The sequence below is a fragment of the Triturus cristatus genome, chromosome 12 (assembly GCF_964204655.1).
Source record: "Triturus cristatus chromosome 12, aTriCri1.1, whole genome shotgun sequence".
In the NCBI taxonomy this organism is placed as follows: Eukaryota; Metazoa; Chordata; class Amphibia; order Caudata; family Salamandridae; genus Triturus; species Triturus cristatus.
In genome coordinates, this window is record NC_140595.1 from 529,889,278 (window position 1) to 529,905,805 (window position 16,528).

A 16,528-nucleotide genomic window follows, 5' to 3' on the forward strand; every position below is an offset into this window, starting at 1 on the left:
AATAGTGGTCTCGTTAGACGCCACGATGGCGTTCGATACGCTCAAATGGGCATACTTATTGGCGGTCCTTAAAAAGTTGGGCTTCGGCCCTAACTTTTATCGGATGGGTACGGCTCCTTTATACGGAACCACTGGCCCAAGTGGTAGTGAACAACAAAATCTCCGAGGTGTTCACTCTGGGAAGGGGGACGCGGCAGGGCTGTCCACTTTCACCTCTGCTTTTTGCTCTCTCCCTCGAGCCGCTCGTGGCCTGGATACGGAGGGACTCCTCAATACGGGGACTCAAATGGGCCGAAGGGTGGAAAGACCGGATCTCACTGTATGCAGACGACATCCTGCTGTATCTAGCCTCCCCCACAAATCACTGAGTGGTTCTGGACATATTCACCAGCTTCGGGAGAAACTCTGGATATAGCATTAACTGGAGCAAATCATTATTATATGTCCTGCACGGAGCCCCTCCCCTCATACCAAACTACTGCCCAATTCAAACAGTTACCGAGGGGTTTAAATATTTTGGAATTTTCATCACCACCGATGCCAAAACCCGATATGAACGCAATCTCCTCCCACCCTTACAGAGATTCAAACGAGATACCGCCACCTGGAAAACGCTCCCTTTGAGATTATTAGGACGGGCGACTCTCTTTAAAATGATGACACTGCCACGTTTCCTATACGCCCTCCAGAACTATCCGGACTTCGTTCCACAGGGGTATTTTAAAGACCTCGAAGCCACCCAGAGGGACCTACTATGGGACGGGAAACCACGTATATCGCTCCACAAACTAACACTTGGTTGGTATGATGGAGGAATAGCACTCCCTGACATTAAAAAATACTACTGGGCAGCGCACCTCTCAGCCATCAATCAATGTACATATCGCAGGGGTGACTATCCCGGATATGGGATGGACAGGTGGCTTCTCCCTGGTGGAAATTTTGAAGCGGCACTTTATTCCAGACCAAATAAATATCCTCTTACAGGGCCTACAAGACACTCGGTCCAACTCTGGCATATGGATTAGTCGCAACCTGGGATGGACTGATAAGCTTACGCTGGCTACTCCACTCTGGGTTTCTGAACATCTGGGTACACTGGGTCTGACTAAGGGATTTGACAAGTGGGACCTAATAGGGATCTCCCGTATCAACGATCTCTGGGGACCGACCGAAATAGCGTCATTTGCCTCGCTACAGCAGACATATGAACTGGCGGATGCGGAATACTTCAGGTATGCACAAATCAGACCCTCCCTTCTGGCCAACATTCCAGCAGGAACATCCATCCCGGAGTCCTCCCCTCTAGAGGATCGACTGCTTGACTGATACATGCCAGACAAAGCTATCTCTCTCACATATAAAAAGCTCATTCACCACACCGACCCCCTAGAATCATTGAGGGAGAAGTGGGGAAGGGATGGCCCAGAGATAGACGACGAGGAATGGCAGGAAGCGCTCTCTTCCCCGAAGGAAGTGGCCATCTCCGCGAAACTAAGGCTGATCCAATTAAAGATTTTACACCGAGTGTATCTCTCTGGTCACAGATTGGTGCTGATGGGCAGGAGTGAAGAGGGGACGTGTAGAAGGCAATGTGGCCTGGTGGGGTCCTTTTTAGGTCTCGCTCGCATAGGCTGCGCACATGCGCAGTCTCGCTGGCGAGATTTAACGTTTTGGGGTATTTTCAGTAACGGGCTTTAAGCCCCGCCCCTCTTTTCCTTTGGCCGACGTCACCGTTTATGCTAAACGGTGGCCAGCCATTGGGAAAGAGCTGGTAGTGACGTTTTCGTTCGGCTTTTTGAGCCGTCCCATTTGGACTGGCTCGTCTGCCTTCCGTGCATCGCAAAATGTTTTTTTATCTTTATGGATCCAAACACATGGCCCCATAAAGATAAGAAACCTTTTAGCAGTCGAGGCCGTCCAAGTGGGACGGCAGAAAAAGCCAAACGAAAACGTCATGGCGAGCGCTTATTTTTAACTGCATTCCCCCTGACAATCTACATCTTACACCTCTTTTCAATAAACCCACCAGCCTTTTGTTCATCCCAAGATGTGTTAGAAACATACTCGGTACCCCTTTAACAACCCGTAAATATTAGCTGTAAAGCACACCCTCACAAGAGAAAAATCGTCTGGACGCCCAAACTGCCACTAGATGGCTCTGTTGATTGTTTATTCATTTCCTGCCCTTTCGGCCGATCTTTTTGAGACATTACACGCAGTGTTCACCACGAGACAAATTATGCCTTCAATACACTTGCTTCAAAGAGTGAAACTGGGTTCTCATATACCGGCCGGCGTGATATTTGAATATGGCCCGTAGCTTGCCATTCCCATTCAAGGCACACGCACACCATTACTTCTAGACGGCCTGTAGCGAGCCCTGGCAGTTTTGTTGCCAACTATCGCTGTAAATGGTGGATGTGAATCAATATTACCAAAATCAATGGGACTCGTTTTAGAAGGATGAAATGCCGAGCTGGCTCGTTGACTGAATGCATGACCAGCAGGTGACAGGCAGCTCTCTACAGGAAGCGCGGGAAACCACCCAGCTGTTTTATCTATTCATCGCAGATCAATGCAAGACTCATAAAAAGGTTCAAACGATCACAAGGGCTTATCACGTTGTGACAGTGAATTTGAACTGCATGTTCTCCCCTCGTGTAGAACTCTCTTCCCGTCCCTGTGCTCCGGAAGCAGAAAGCACATCCTGAGCCCATTGTTACCACATAACATAAAAGATGCAGACCAGGTCGTTTTGTTAAATACTAACTTAAAATGTAATACACAGAAAGGCTCATTAAAAAAATCGTGGCCACTTCAAGTAAAGGGGCATTCCAGAGAAATTCCCATGAGAACCAAAAGGAAACCATAGGTGTGTTCAATGTCTTGCTTCCTTATGTATTAGCAAAGTGTTGACTAGTCTTTCTACAAAACTATTTTTAGTCGAGGATAAGGAAGTCATTTTAGAACAATGTTTAAACACTGGCAGAACAATCATTTGATTCTGTAACCATTAATAAGTTGACCATTTTAGTCATCCATGCTTTTCTTACTAAGTACTATTTCACCTTAAGCATACGAGATTCAGCTAGTGTGGAGGGTAGAAAACAATGTTCAAAAAAAGTTAGCATGTATTTGTTCTAATCTGTCATTCTAAGGAAATATTGATTTGATGTGAGATGTAGGCTGCAAACCTTCCACTAAAGTGTTCTCTTGTCAAGCAGACTTCCAGCAGGAAGATATTCTGTGGGGAAACATTCATGCTTTGGTAGCTTTTTCTATGTTTTTTTAATTTATTTTTATTTGTCCAAATGTAAAAGTTTCAAGTTGCCAGGTTCAATTATCTCCCAGTCCCGAGTCAAGAAGCCATAGGTGACACAGGATGGGGGGTTTCCTTTTCCATGTGTGGATAATGGTGTACCTAGCTTTTTCTCAAATTCAGAATTAGTAATGAGACTGCTCGCTAGAGACCATGAAGCTAGGTACTTGATCTGTGACAGCAACTTGGGCATACAAAACCTGCTCCTCTCTGTAGATTGGACAAGCTGCAATGGAAGGAGGTGATGCAGAGGGTGAGCAAGATCTAGTATGGTATAAATTTCATGCACAACACAGGATTATAGTCCAGTAAATACGAGAGAGAACTGCGGCAGTCGCTTAGTTAAAGCACTGACTGTCCAAGGGATTTTTGGCAAATTAGATGTTTGGCCATGCTCTGCTTACCGTAGACCATTTCAGGGGTCTGCAACCTGCTTTGTTTTGGTGCGACACCTCTCATAGGGAACAAAGGACCAATGCTTTCCTATAATAATTTAGCAGAGTGATGGCTCCCGAGCTGTCCAGAGAACCTACTATTTTCACCTCAACTACTGTGCGTCTATGACTCCAGTGACTAAGTTTCAAGCTAAAACATCTGATAGCATTCTGGAAGGGTGGGTTAGGTGTGAAACATCGCTACTGTGCCTCTCCAAACATTAGACTTCATACTGTTCTACAAGAAATAAGCCTGGGTAAAATCGGGGATGGATAAGTCAGTTGACCTTATACCTACTGGTTGTGATCAGAATGTTTGTCCTTCCAGGGTGGAAGATTCTTGTGGCAGCTATGCTTTTGAGATGAATGGCCACTATAGGTAGTTGGGACTGACATCTTAGTTCCCACTGACAGAGCGGATACATTCCAGTGCTAATAATTAAATTAAAAAAGCATTGGCATAGCCAATAGGTCTCGCCTTTGGGACCTTTATAAGTGTTTAGCCATGCAACAGTTAATGTTGTTGCACCAAGGATATTGTGCTGCATAACTAAATACTTATAAGGTCCCAAAAGCGAGACCTATTGGCTATGCCAATGCTTATTACATATACTCTGGGAGTCTCCATTAATCCAAACCTACTGGAAAAAGTTACATGAATGTATGAGCACAGTATGGGGGTGGAAATGCGACTTAAAGCCAAAAGGTGTCTTCTGAATATTTGGGAGCCCACGGATCTAAATGCAAAGGGTAAAACATGGGCAACGCTTGGGCAGATGATGAAATGTAACATTGCACGCCTTTGGGGAGCAGTAGCACCGCCAACACTCAACGCATGGAAGAAGGACATGGACTGGTGCATGACACGAGAGAAAACAGTGTATGTAGCTCGGGCTGTCCCCGAAAGTGGATAGCTATCTGGACTAAATGGAATGTTTGCCGTGGAAATCTACGTGAACCCCCAATAATCCCCTCCCTTGACGAATCACCGACGCCTTAAGAGATGTAGAAAGTGACCGTCTTGTACTGTACACCAACGTAATTTATGACATGTCTGTGTGACTGCGAATCTGTAACACTCAAATAAGCAATGATTTCTTGTATGTAATGACCATTTTCTTTGGATGTTTGAATAAAAAGAGTTTTAAAAAGAAAAAAAAAATTCGTAGAAACATTCATGCCTTCTCCCACCCTGACAACAATGGCAATAGTGAGCTAACGGGTGAGTGTCACTTGGATCTTCTGGGTGGCATGGGTTGTTGTTATACATGGACCATACTATAGTTTATTAAATCAAACACAAGAGAAGGTTTGTTACAGCGCATATCCTGAACTCATGTATTTAAAGGTCCTCTTATATGTGTTCATGTAGAAAAAGGAAGCAACGGTCAATAAAACAATTGCCTAGGATCACACAATTTGGTCAAGTGGAGAAGCTGGGATTGATCCCGGGTTTTTTTGGTTTCATATTGTGCAATCCTATTTCATTTCAATTCAATAATCAAGTTACTTTGTTTTACACCCGACTTTCCTAAAGTAGTAATAGCAAGTAGAGAAGGCTTACTCCAAGGTGCAGTAGAGGGATAGTAATTCAGATACAGCATAACACAATATTGTCAAATCTATGACTCTTCGAGATACTAGAGGCTTAATTTAGTGGGCTGTATGGAATATGGAATAAAGAACTCCATGGCTCACTGACCACACCATGTACGTACTTCTCTTCCCCTAAGTCCACTAAACCCCCTTCTTTGTCCCCCACCCAAAGTCCCAATCCCACCCAGCTGGCATCAATGCAGCCCTTGGGCACACCACATACTATACTTTGTGGCCCTTGGGAAAATGTTTGCAAGTATCCATGTTTTAGAGCCTGGGTACTCGCAAAACTTTTCCCTGGTTTGGTCTGTGATGCGAGGGCTACATTGAGGTCAGCAAGGTGGCGGTCAGGGATTTCGATAGGGTTGGTTGTAAGGTGGGTGCAGGGGGCGCTCAGCATATTCATCTAGTGGCTGAAATGCAAAGGTGAAACCAGAAAACCGGAGATGAATCCTGGCTTAACCAAGTTTTATTTTATTTTCCGTCATTTTTCTCTATTAACACATATAAGAGGTCCTCAAAATACATGACTTTTTGCGCTGTACAAAAGTCTCCTGTTTGATTTAATAAACAGTAGTGTTGTTCATGTATAATGGGAACCCATGCCACTCAAAGAGTGCACATAACTGCACACTACTGCATAACAACTGCACACTACCAACACCATAGTCCAAACACCTACTTCCCACACCCCCTCCCCTCTCTATAACCAATACTATCTCCCAATAAGTCACCCATATATTCTCTCCCTCCAATGATCCTCCCTCTTCCTGACATCCCCACTGCACACCCTCTCCGCCAACCACTCCCATCCTCCAATGACCTGTCCCCCTCAATCCCTTCTAAAATACCTAACCCTTATCCTCCCACCTTGACCCCTCAACCTGAATCCCTACCCCTCCACTCTAGCTCTCCCACCGTCCCACCTCTGGCCCTACCCTCACCGAATCCTCCTTCACTACCACCTAATTTCTCACCACCGTTAATCCCCGATGCAGTCCTACTTCAAACTCTCTGTGCCCTCATATTATCTCTATCCACATCCCCGGAGTTTTCGAATCTCTTGTCCTCCATCACGTCATCGCCTATGCCTATTAGCCTTAACTCTACGCATTCCACCACCATTGACTTCACTCACCCCACACACAAAAGTCCCCCACCCGCAACAAACACTATCCATTCCATCTCACCCTCATCCTCCCCTTCTAAGACCACCCTCTCCTCTATAACCCCGACCCTACACAACATTGAACGCAATCTCTCTTTACTGATAAACGAACTCTCTCGACTTTGAGAAGATGTTAAATCCCTCAGCTCAGGAACCCGACCCGACTCACACGTGCAAACTCCCCCCCCCCCCCAACTGCAAAATCCCTGCATCAATCGTCATCATTGGAATACTTCCACCCTCTACAACTGGATGTCTAGACCTTGCCACACCTCGAACCCATCAGACCTCTCCAACCTATATAATTCTTACCATCCTAATACCTTAGTTAACTCACCTCCCCTCTACTCTAACATCCCTGTCATTCAAGGCACCAACAGAATTCCCTCCTCTCCCGCTGCCCCAAGACCCCCGCCACAACTCACCACCATCCACTCCTGTCCTACCCCCAAAACAACCCCAAACCACTCGCCTGCATGCTTGTTAACTGTCGATCTGCCGTTCGACATGCCACCGAAATCTCTGAATCTATCCTTAGCGAATCAATTGACATTGCTTTCCTCTCGGAAACCTGGCTGAATGACCACTCAACGAGCATGCTTGATCTACTCACCCAGGGGGGGGACTGGCCATAATCTTCAAAAGCGAACTTCAGCTTTCCCTTGTTAACAACTCTGGCCACTCCACTTTTGAATACCTTGAAGCTGAACTTAAAGTTCAAGATACCCACCCTATTCGTTTTCACACGATCTACCACCCTCCTGGTGATCCTCACCCCTTTATTGATGAACTTTTGACCTAATGACACAAACCTCAATAACTAACTAAAAAAAATCTCTTCCTTGGAGACCTCAACCTCCACCTGAATGACACCAATGATCGATAATATTGAAGTTCTGCAGGCCAGCTGGCCATTTTAATCCAGAGTTAAATCTCCTTAGAAACCTCTTTCAGCAATATTTGCCTCCCCCTTCTCATCTGCTGCTCCTCTCATCGGTGCCTGTGTGCCCACACCTAGCTGGCGGCAGGTCAGCTGGCCAGCTTAAGGCAGAGTTAAATGTTTGTTGACCCATCTCACCAAGCACCAGCATTGTTCTTGGTGTTTTTTTTTTAACAGATTAGTACATCAGCGTAGGTACAACGGGGTGTGTGCATGTTTGCAAGGTGCGAGAGGCAAGGTAGGTGACTTGAGTGGTGGCAGGCGGACTGCTGGGGCAGTGTTGTGAGCGTTGGTCAGGTGTATGGTACGAGTGAAGTGTGGTGGTGGAGCAGTGTCCTTTGAGGTCGGTGTACTCCTCTTCATAGCGACCCACTCCACACATTGGCGGTGGCTCAGTGTGATTTTAGCTTACGATGGCAACGATAACCGCTTTCTTGAACCCCTTTGGGGCTAATAAAGAGGACGGTAGGATTGATGGAATCTGAATTGACTTTACACACTTTCAATGAAAATGCAGTCCAAAAAAGGGGAAAACAGCAGTTGTTTTCGAATCCTACTGATACTATATATTTTTCTTGCAATGATTTGCCTCACTCTAGCTGCTCCAGTGTGTTTTACCATTGCAAATATTCTTACACACTTCACAATTGAATTGGGCTGGATCCACAGAAAAGCAGTGTGTCCTGCAACAGCATTGCGAGCCAGAAACAAAGTTTCCATCCGCTAGCAATTAAACTTTTTATTTTTAAATCCATTGACTGACACCCTGGATCTAGAAAGAAACACCAAGAATGCCAGTCGTTCTGGCTTTTGAATGCTGAAAAGATATTTGCAAGCTTCAGTAATACACAGAAGTAAGTGGAAGTACATGACCAGCAGAAGTGGAAGTATAATTGTCACTCACACAGATTGCTGCTACACATGGGAGGAGTAAGAAAGATTAGTGTCTGTGTGTGTGTGTGTCTGTCTGTCTCTCTCTGTTGGTTGCGCCACGTTGAGTTAAGTCCAGATTCAGTGAGCAAGGGACCCACTTCTGGGCATTCTCTGCCAATGTAGGGCGAACAAAGCAAACACAAGGAGATGATGGACTGAGTGCTGAAACTTTTCAGACACTCACCCCCCCAGTCACAGATCTGGGTTGAATCCATCATTGTTCTTTAGCTCACTTTGCCCCCCAAGCTCAGACCAAGCTATGTGCAAATCAGTCTTGACCCTGTTCCTCATGGGAAGAGTCCAGCCCGAGGAACAGGGTCGAGACTGATTTGTATATGGCGGGGTCTGAACTGGGGTGGCAAAGTGAGCTAAAGAAAGCTGATGGATACAACCCAGATCTGTGGCTGGGGATGAGTGTCCGAATAGTTTCAGCGCTCTGTCAATAATCACCTTGTGTTTGCTGTGTATCCAAATTTAACATGTTTTAAGGGGTCGGAGCACATGCACTGGGGCCAGGTTAGCGGTGCCAAAAAACCTGCATCATTAGTCTGGAAAAAATGGGTGTGATCCCATAAGAGGTGCAATTTTCCTGCACAACCCCATCCCCAAAAAATGGGAGCAGCTGACATCAGTTAGGAGGCAAATCCACACTGCAGAATACAATAAACCTAACTACATCCTGACCAGAGTGGGCATGCACTTTCATAAGTGAGGCAATAAAGCGAGAGATCCTTGCTCCCTAACAGACTGAGGAAAAAGGGTGCAAAACTAATTAAGAAAAAGTATGATACAATGAAAAGACAAGGGCAAAGTGTAAAGGCTTGCAAAGGATTATCCACAGCTTGCACAACAGATATGAAAGCTTCTATTTCATATTTACACTCTGTTACCCTTCCCACTGTGCCGTCTCACGAGGACAAACATCTGAACGAATCTTTAACAGTAGCTGAAGAAATTAAAAGCCTTAGAGTGGCCAAATCCCCAGTCCCTGATGGCTACACATCACCATTTTATGATCAGTTTGCACCTCTGGTAGCTCTGATGATAACAAATTTACAGTGGTATGCACCACTCACTCGCCGGTTCCATGGCTGAAGCAACAATCTCCTTACTAGCTAAATTTGTCAGATGCCGCTTATTTTGCATACCATCACCCGATCTCCCTGATGAATGTCGACTCCAAAGTATTGGTGAACCGTCTGGAGGGGGTTCTGCCGTTTGTGATGCACAATGGCCAGACAGGCTTTTATCCGCTGAGATAGACTGCGAACCAAAAGAGCCCTCTAATTATTATACCTAGCCCGGTAATGCCATAAAACAACGGTGCTACTATCACTAGGCGTAGAAAAAGTGTTTTACTGGGTATGTTTGGACATGAGGTCTGCAGCAACCCACAGAGCAGGTATGGGTTCCAGAAGTAGGCGTTTGGGTCAACGCGCTGTGTACCTCGCCAAAGGCCAGAATATATGAGTAAATAGCAAGGCAACCCCTTGGAAATTCAAAAGGGCACAAGCCCGGTGCCCACTCTCCCCTAAGCTTTTTGTCTCCGTCTAGAACCACTATTGCAAACCAATAAGTGCAGCGCTAATGTATTTTGCCCATCATGCACACGGACAAGAACACCTCTAAAATTCTATATAAGGGGCACTGTCTCGCCTGCATTTAATAGAGCAAGGCACGAACTTCTGGAGGCAGTGTATGAAACGTGGTACAATTTTGCATGCACTGTGGGCATGCCCGAAACTCGATGACGTCTGGTGAGCCGTACTGAGTACTATATCCCATATTGAAGGTGGCGATAAAGCAGCTACCCTGCATCCATAATCCAAGAGATCATATTAACAAAAGCCTATCTGTTACACTTTGACAACAGGAAGCATATTTCCCAATTAGCTGCTAAGCAAACAATACTTGGCTTATGGGGTAGCACATTATCACTGACGGCAGAACTATGGATACAGCGTCTTTGGCGTTTGCTTGCACTTCTAAAAAATAACATATGAACTAAAAGGAGATCCACGCTGATTTTATATAATGTGAGATCTCGTTTTGTAATACTTGAATAATGAGAACTGCCTGGGTAGACTCGATGGCTGGGGTCTGCTAGACATAGAGGAATATATGCCAGCAAAGTTGTACTCCTAATCATAGGTGGTATTTGGGGAACGGGATGAGATCCAAACAGACTGAGTCCCAAGCATTGGTCATGACTGGGGTGTGGGGTAGACTTCAGGGTAGGTGTTTGTGGGTGAGAGGTAGTGGGAAGGGGGCATCCTGTGTGTTTTTTAGGGGTTTTTTTTGTTTAAAAAGGAAGAAAAAAAAGAAGTAACCGACTCATTACCTTGCCAAGCAATCACAAAATTACTTGTCCACACAGAGCTGTTATTTTACTTAGCTATACCTATGTTTCAGTAAACCATACTTAGGCAGTGACTTTCAATACTCAAGAAAATGCACTATCATTCTTGTTCGCCAATGATATTAACATAATTATTTGTGAGTGCCTAAGCCTTACATTTCGTATTGTACCCTTATTGTTCTCTACTAGGCCACTGTTTCAGTTTACGCTAAGTATGCCGGTCTCAAGTTCTGCAGTAGCAAAACCAAATAATAAATATTGAAACCTAAAGTTTGAAGGACTATTTCCATTCACCAAGAGTATTGTTGAATCACTGGCCACAGGGAAATAGTGTGGTGAAAATAGTTTCTTTTGAGTTCATATTATTTACTTAATCCATACGTTATTCAGAACTTGAAAAAGAGAGATATGAAAAGTATTCAACTTCACAAAGGCAGCAAATGTAGATCAAAAGAAGTTGCTCCTTAAATGGAATACAACCGTTGGAAACTGGGTTCAGCAGAACATGGGTAGAAAGGGGACTGGGGGAGAGAGGGAGATTAGGCACATGGTGCCTGAACAAGCATAGGCTTGTTAAGAATGAGGAGAATCGTTGTATGCTTAGGTTTTGGAAATGTGCCATTTGAAATGGAAGGATTAAACTAGGTATCAAGTTAATAGAAACATTGAGGGTTGACTGTTTTATGCTGCTGAAGTCATTCTCAAGTGCACTTGCATCCTTACTCTGAGCATTTGGTTGTATATTTGGAATATAGATCACATTTTTTTTAGAATTGTGCAGATAAGGCTCGCCATGTGCTCTGTTGTTAAACAGTAAAGGGATTTAGTTTCAAAATGTATTTTTCAGGAGTAGTGTTTCAATTCCCTCAGCTTAACCAGTGACCATTACTGTTCCCTGTAGGATTGGTATAGCTTTGCAGACTTTGGGTAGAAGAAACATTCCCTGTATCTGCATATCTTAGAACTGCAGTACTGACAGGGAAGCCTAAAAGTCAGCGTGATTGTGTGGCTGCTGCAAGAAATTTTGAAATCCCCAGCTCCATTTTCGAATCCTAGCTGATTATCTCAGCAGGTCATCCTGCGGAGGTATATGAAAGAAGTAAAAATAAATTGGATTAGATGTTATTTGGCAAGCTAGATGTTTGCCTTTTGTTTATCGATAGCACTTGCACTATATAATTTCCTGAGTTTCAAATGACAAGCTTACATAACATTTTCTTGGTTTTGTTTTCAGTATCCCTATATTCCAGCTCATATAACCAAGCCTAAAGAGCACAAAAAACTATTTTTGGTTCAGCTCCAGGAAAAAGGTAAGTTTTATTTGAAACTGCTATTCTAGTGTTGAAACAAGGTCTGTTGTAATAAATTCCCCTTTGGATATTATTCAAGTGCTCAATGCTCCATGATGAGAGTTTGTTTTAAGGGCTGGTCATTATTGCAACACTAAGGGGCCAATTTCGATGCCATAGTAAACGGCTTCAACCCCTGGTCGGAGCCGTTCCTACGGCATCGTAATATGCTGTTAGGATTCATTCCCACCCGACCCATTTGGATGGAGTCGGTCGGACATGAATCCAAACTGGATTTCCGAATGGCTTCCGATGGACTCTGAGAGCCAGTCTGACATTCAGAAAGCCTCCAGTAATCCTAAGGGCGGCTTTTTCCACACAAGGGATTACGTCTGATTTCGACAGCCTTTCTGTGCCAGCCTTTCCGACACAGGGGTGCACGGCCTCTGGGTGGAGGCCGAGGGGGTACTTATGGAGTCTCCCCCCCCCCCCCCCCCCCCCACCCCCCACCACCGCTGATCTTGACGTGCCTGCCACAGGGTGCAGAGATGAACTGCACTTCTTCTCTTTACAATGAGAACATGCGTTCCGGTCGGAATGCAAACTCTCATTGTAAAGAATAGGAGTGCAACCGAAAAGTGTTCGGTCGCATCCTAATTGCTGAGTTGGGACCGCCGACAAGAAGTTGGTCGGTCCTAGTACCGAATGGATGTCGGACGGACTCAGGTCTGTCTGACATCGAAATCGGGCCCCAAGTCTTGCAGGTTCTTTGTACAATTTCGATGACACTATACCCTAGTTGGGCGAGGTCCTGATGAAGGTGGTCCATGGTTGTTACTCCACCGAAACGCGCGTAGACCACGTGCGCCCGGACCTATTTAGGTTGTTGTCATCTAAACCAAAGATTGGAGATGTCTTCATATCTAGATGCTCCTTGAACCCATTGAGTATATGTGTTTTGTGTGATTGAGAGTGAGTCAGAGTTATGAATGTGTCTGAGAATTGATTGCGTTCATGAGTAGGGTGTTGCTATTTGTACATATTAGATATAAAAAACCTTTTCTATAAAAAGTTGTGCTTTTTTGAATGTGAAATGATTTGTACTGTTTTATAAAATAATGGAGACTGATTTATAACAGTTATATGATGACATCAATTGGAAATCAACAAATAAAATAAAAAGAATATTTTTATAAAAAACAGACTATGTACTGATGTATCTAATTGTGTAAACTATGTATGCAGCATAAGTAGTGATTAACCCATGCGTAGATATATTTCTAGGTAAAAGTAATATAGGTCTGAGAGGAGTTGTTCTTTATTTAGTTGTTTAGTTTTCCCCTCTTACTCCTAGACCTTATACGCCTTCAGAGGGGGTCCCTTTATTTACAAGTTGCAGGTTCTTGATGCCACTGGGTATTGATATATATTACAATATACAGCCTACATATTGTCTACTTCACTAGCAATTGAATGTCCTATTTGGCACCACATTGAAATTGTACAGCTCTCATGAAAGTGCTGTGATTTCCTGAATTTTTCAAATAATGAGATGCTGCAAATTGCTTGTGTCTTACACGCAACATGTATGTGATTCAATTTAAAACCACTCGACCTGAGAGAGTTGGGGTGGGTGGGGGGAGTAATTGTAATTTGCAGTCTTATAATTCATAGGTTTGATGACCTATAAGACCATGTTGAAATAACAAGACCGATGAGAATTTGGAAGATTCAGAGAAGAGCAGCAAGTGGGCATCGTGCTTCATAAATCTGGATTTTTAGATTGAATGGGACACTGAATCTGTAGAATATTGTTAGGAGTGTGCTAAATTTTCAAATCTGTAATTTTGTGCTATATTTTAGCTTGAAATGCTCCCTCAAGTCAGTTTTTGACTTGGGAATACGTTCCATGCAAACAAAAATGGAAAAAATCCAAATCACCATGAAGAACCGCCACTCATGTTATGTTTATCCTGTGCTATTGCATAATTATTTTTACCGCAAATGGCATATAATCATGGGAAATGTTGACATTTCGGGAATTTCACATAACCGGCATAAAACAAAATTCCTAAAATTGCATCAAATGGATCGGTGCAAGGTAAATTTCTTCCAAGCTTAGTTACTTTTTTCCCACTGATAAAGGCCTACTAAAGCAGATATATATCTGAAGACCATTTTAATTTTACTTTAGTACAATGCTAGCTTCTGTAAGTCAAAATAATTGAAGTTTTGTCAAATAAACCTTTTTCCTCATCTAAACTGTCTTTATGGCCAAAAATAATATGTCATGTTTTCTGTTTTAGCTTTGTTTGCCGTTCCAAAGAACTACAAGCTGGTAGCTGCACCATTATTTGAACTATATGACAATTCACCAGGTTATGGACCAATCATTTCCAGTCTTCCTCAGCTTTTAAGCAGGTATTGCATCGAAATTGTTTTTAAAACCTTTCTACGCTGTCAAACAATATGTAGCACTACATTTCTAAGAGCTTTTGTGCTTTAACTCTTCAGGTCACAAGTTATCTGTCAACCTAATATTCCGCTGTCAGGCCTTACTTTCCTATTAGAATGCACTTTGAATGATCAACTGCTATGAATGCTTTTCATGTTTATTTTTATATAATTGTAACCTTCCCTCGTTTTCTTTCATTTTTCCATTGTTTGTGCTTTTGTTAACTACTAGCAACAAATTCCTGATGAAAGAACCTGGGCATCCTTGAACAGGAAGACTGATTATGATACCTTTATGGCCTAGCACCCCTATATGCTAACTGATACCGTTTTGTACACACTAGTTGTTTTAAAATTGTTTTTCAAATAAAAATATTTGAAATCTAAGACTTTGGGAAAAGCTTTTTAGTATGCCAAACTGTTAGCACATGATTCATTAAAATATAGAATTTTTGTAATGTAGGCTACATTATAAATAGAGCAGTGTAAAGTGGAATTTGACTGTGCCTTTACTGTTCATCCGCTGTTACCTCTGTAAATTTGTATTTGTCAGTGTACTGGAGTACAATGCGTCCATGCTTTTTCTTCTATTGTGAGGACTATTTTCCAGCTGCTGAGCAAATAAAAAGCACCTTTTAGAAATGCAATCTTAAATTATTGATTTCTAAACTATTTTATATGCAAGTTGAAAAATCTGGATTCTGCATAAACATGCTCTGTAAATCAAGAATGCACATCCCTGTACCTGTTAGAGACATATTACAGAAAAGTTTGTTTATTGTGTGATATTGTTTATCTGTCTAGTTGCAAAGGTGACTAGAAATTTCTGGCACAATTTTAATTATGCTCATATCCAAGTTATTCCGATGATGATTGTTTCTTGGTCATTACGAAAACCAGGCATTGTGCACGTTCCCATACTCATGTTTGTATGTATATATGTACATATTTTTGCTGTTAAATTTCGGGCGAACCTTTGTTTATGACTCCTTCCCTTTTATGTCTAGGTTCAATTTTATTTACAACTGAATGCTACTGCTGCCTGCATGAAGACATGGTGAAAGAAGCAGTCTCTGTGAGCACAGCTTTAAAATGTAGAGAACCAATGTTGGCAGAAGGATTTTTTAATTTGAGTAATTTTTTATTTTTTCTCTGTGGCGGCTAAACTTTCTACCATTGGAATAGCCTGGTGAATCGTCGGAGCTGTTCTAGTTGGTAGGAATGAGAATGTTTGTTTTTTAAATACTTTTCATTGTGGTAGTCATCAATTTTTTCGTACAATATTAAAAAAAAAAAGACTTTGTTTCTATTGGTGTGGATTTTTTCATCAACTATTTTAATTTGTTCTAAAGTTATACCCTATACAGAAAGAAGGTGCATTAATGCTCAAGGCCCTTCAGAGTTCGTTATGTTTTGAGGAATGTGTATGGCCTCTGCTGTATATGCTTACCTTGTTAACAATCCAATAATCTTTCAAGTCTATCAAATGCTGCACAGTTAGAACTTTGGTAAGCACCCTTGAGTAGCTGTATGGAAACCCTCAATGTGATGTATAGGTATTACTTCTTTAATTTTGTCTTCTTTATATAACAAAACATGAACCTTCAATAGGACCTATATGCCTGTGAAATAGTGTATTACAAAGTTTTATGGTGCTATTTTATGTAGCTGGGAACATACGCACGTGCAGAAATAGGAGTAAGTTCTTATCACAGCACATTTTGGTGGTGTTTACATACAATCCAATATCAATGACGCTATATCAAAGCTATTCTATTTGGCTGTTGTAGGTTTGATAACTTGTTCGAGGAGATATGACCGTTGTAGAGCCCATATAATTCTAGGTCTGGATGAACTTGAGAGCTGGTATTTATACATCTCAGTCATGTTATAACTTAGTGTGAGGTTCTTAACCCAATCCTGGACCTTGGGGCTTAGCCTCCTGCCTCACATCAGGGCTCTCTTTACTAGTAAAGGGGCTGCCAGTGTGAATTTGATGCAGGACTTCTGCACATCCTTAAACCGTCCCAGTA

The 16,528-nt window shown here is 42.8% G+C and overlaps 1 protein-coding gene across 3 annotated transcripts in view; it reads left to right on the forward strand.

Moving 5' to 3' along the window:
- NUDT21 (nudix hydrolase 21) overlaps window positions 1–15,804 on the forward strand; it is a 200,835-nt gene extending 185,031 nt beyond the window's left edge. For 2 of the 3 annotated variants that reach the window (XM_085640147.1, XM_085640145.1), the window contains exons 5-7: window positions 11,987–12,062; window positions 14,348–14,462; window positions 14,728–15,804. In XM_085640147.1, the coding sequence (XP_085496273.1) occupies window positions 11,987–12,062; window positions 14,348–14,462; window positions 14,728–14,764 (228 nt within the window). In that variant the 3' untranslated portion in view covers window positions 14,765–15,804. The remainder of the gene's footprint in view (window positions 1–11,986; window positions 12,063–14,347; window positions 14,463–14,727) is intronic. The other variant, XM_085640146.1, reaches the window with a different exon arrangement.
- The last annotated feature ends 724 nt before the right edge of the window (window positions 15,805–16,528 follow it).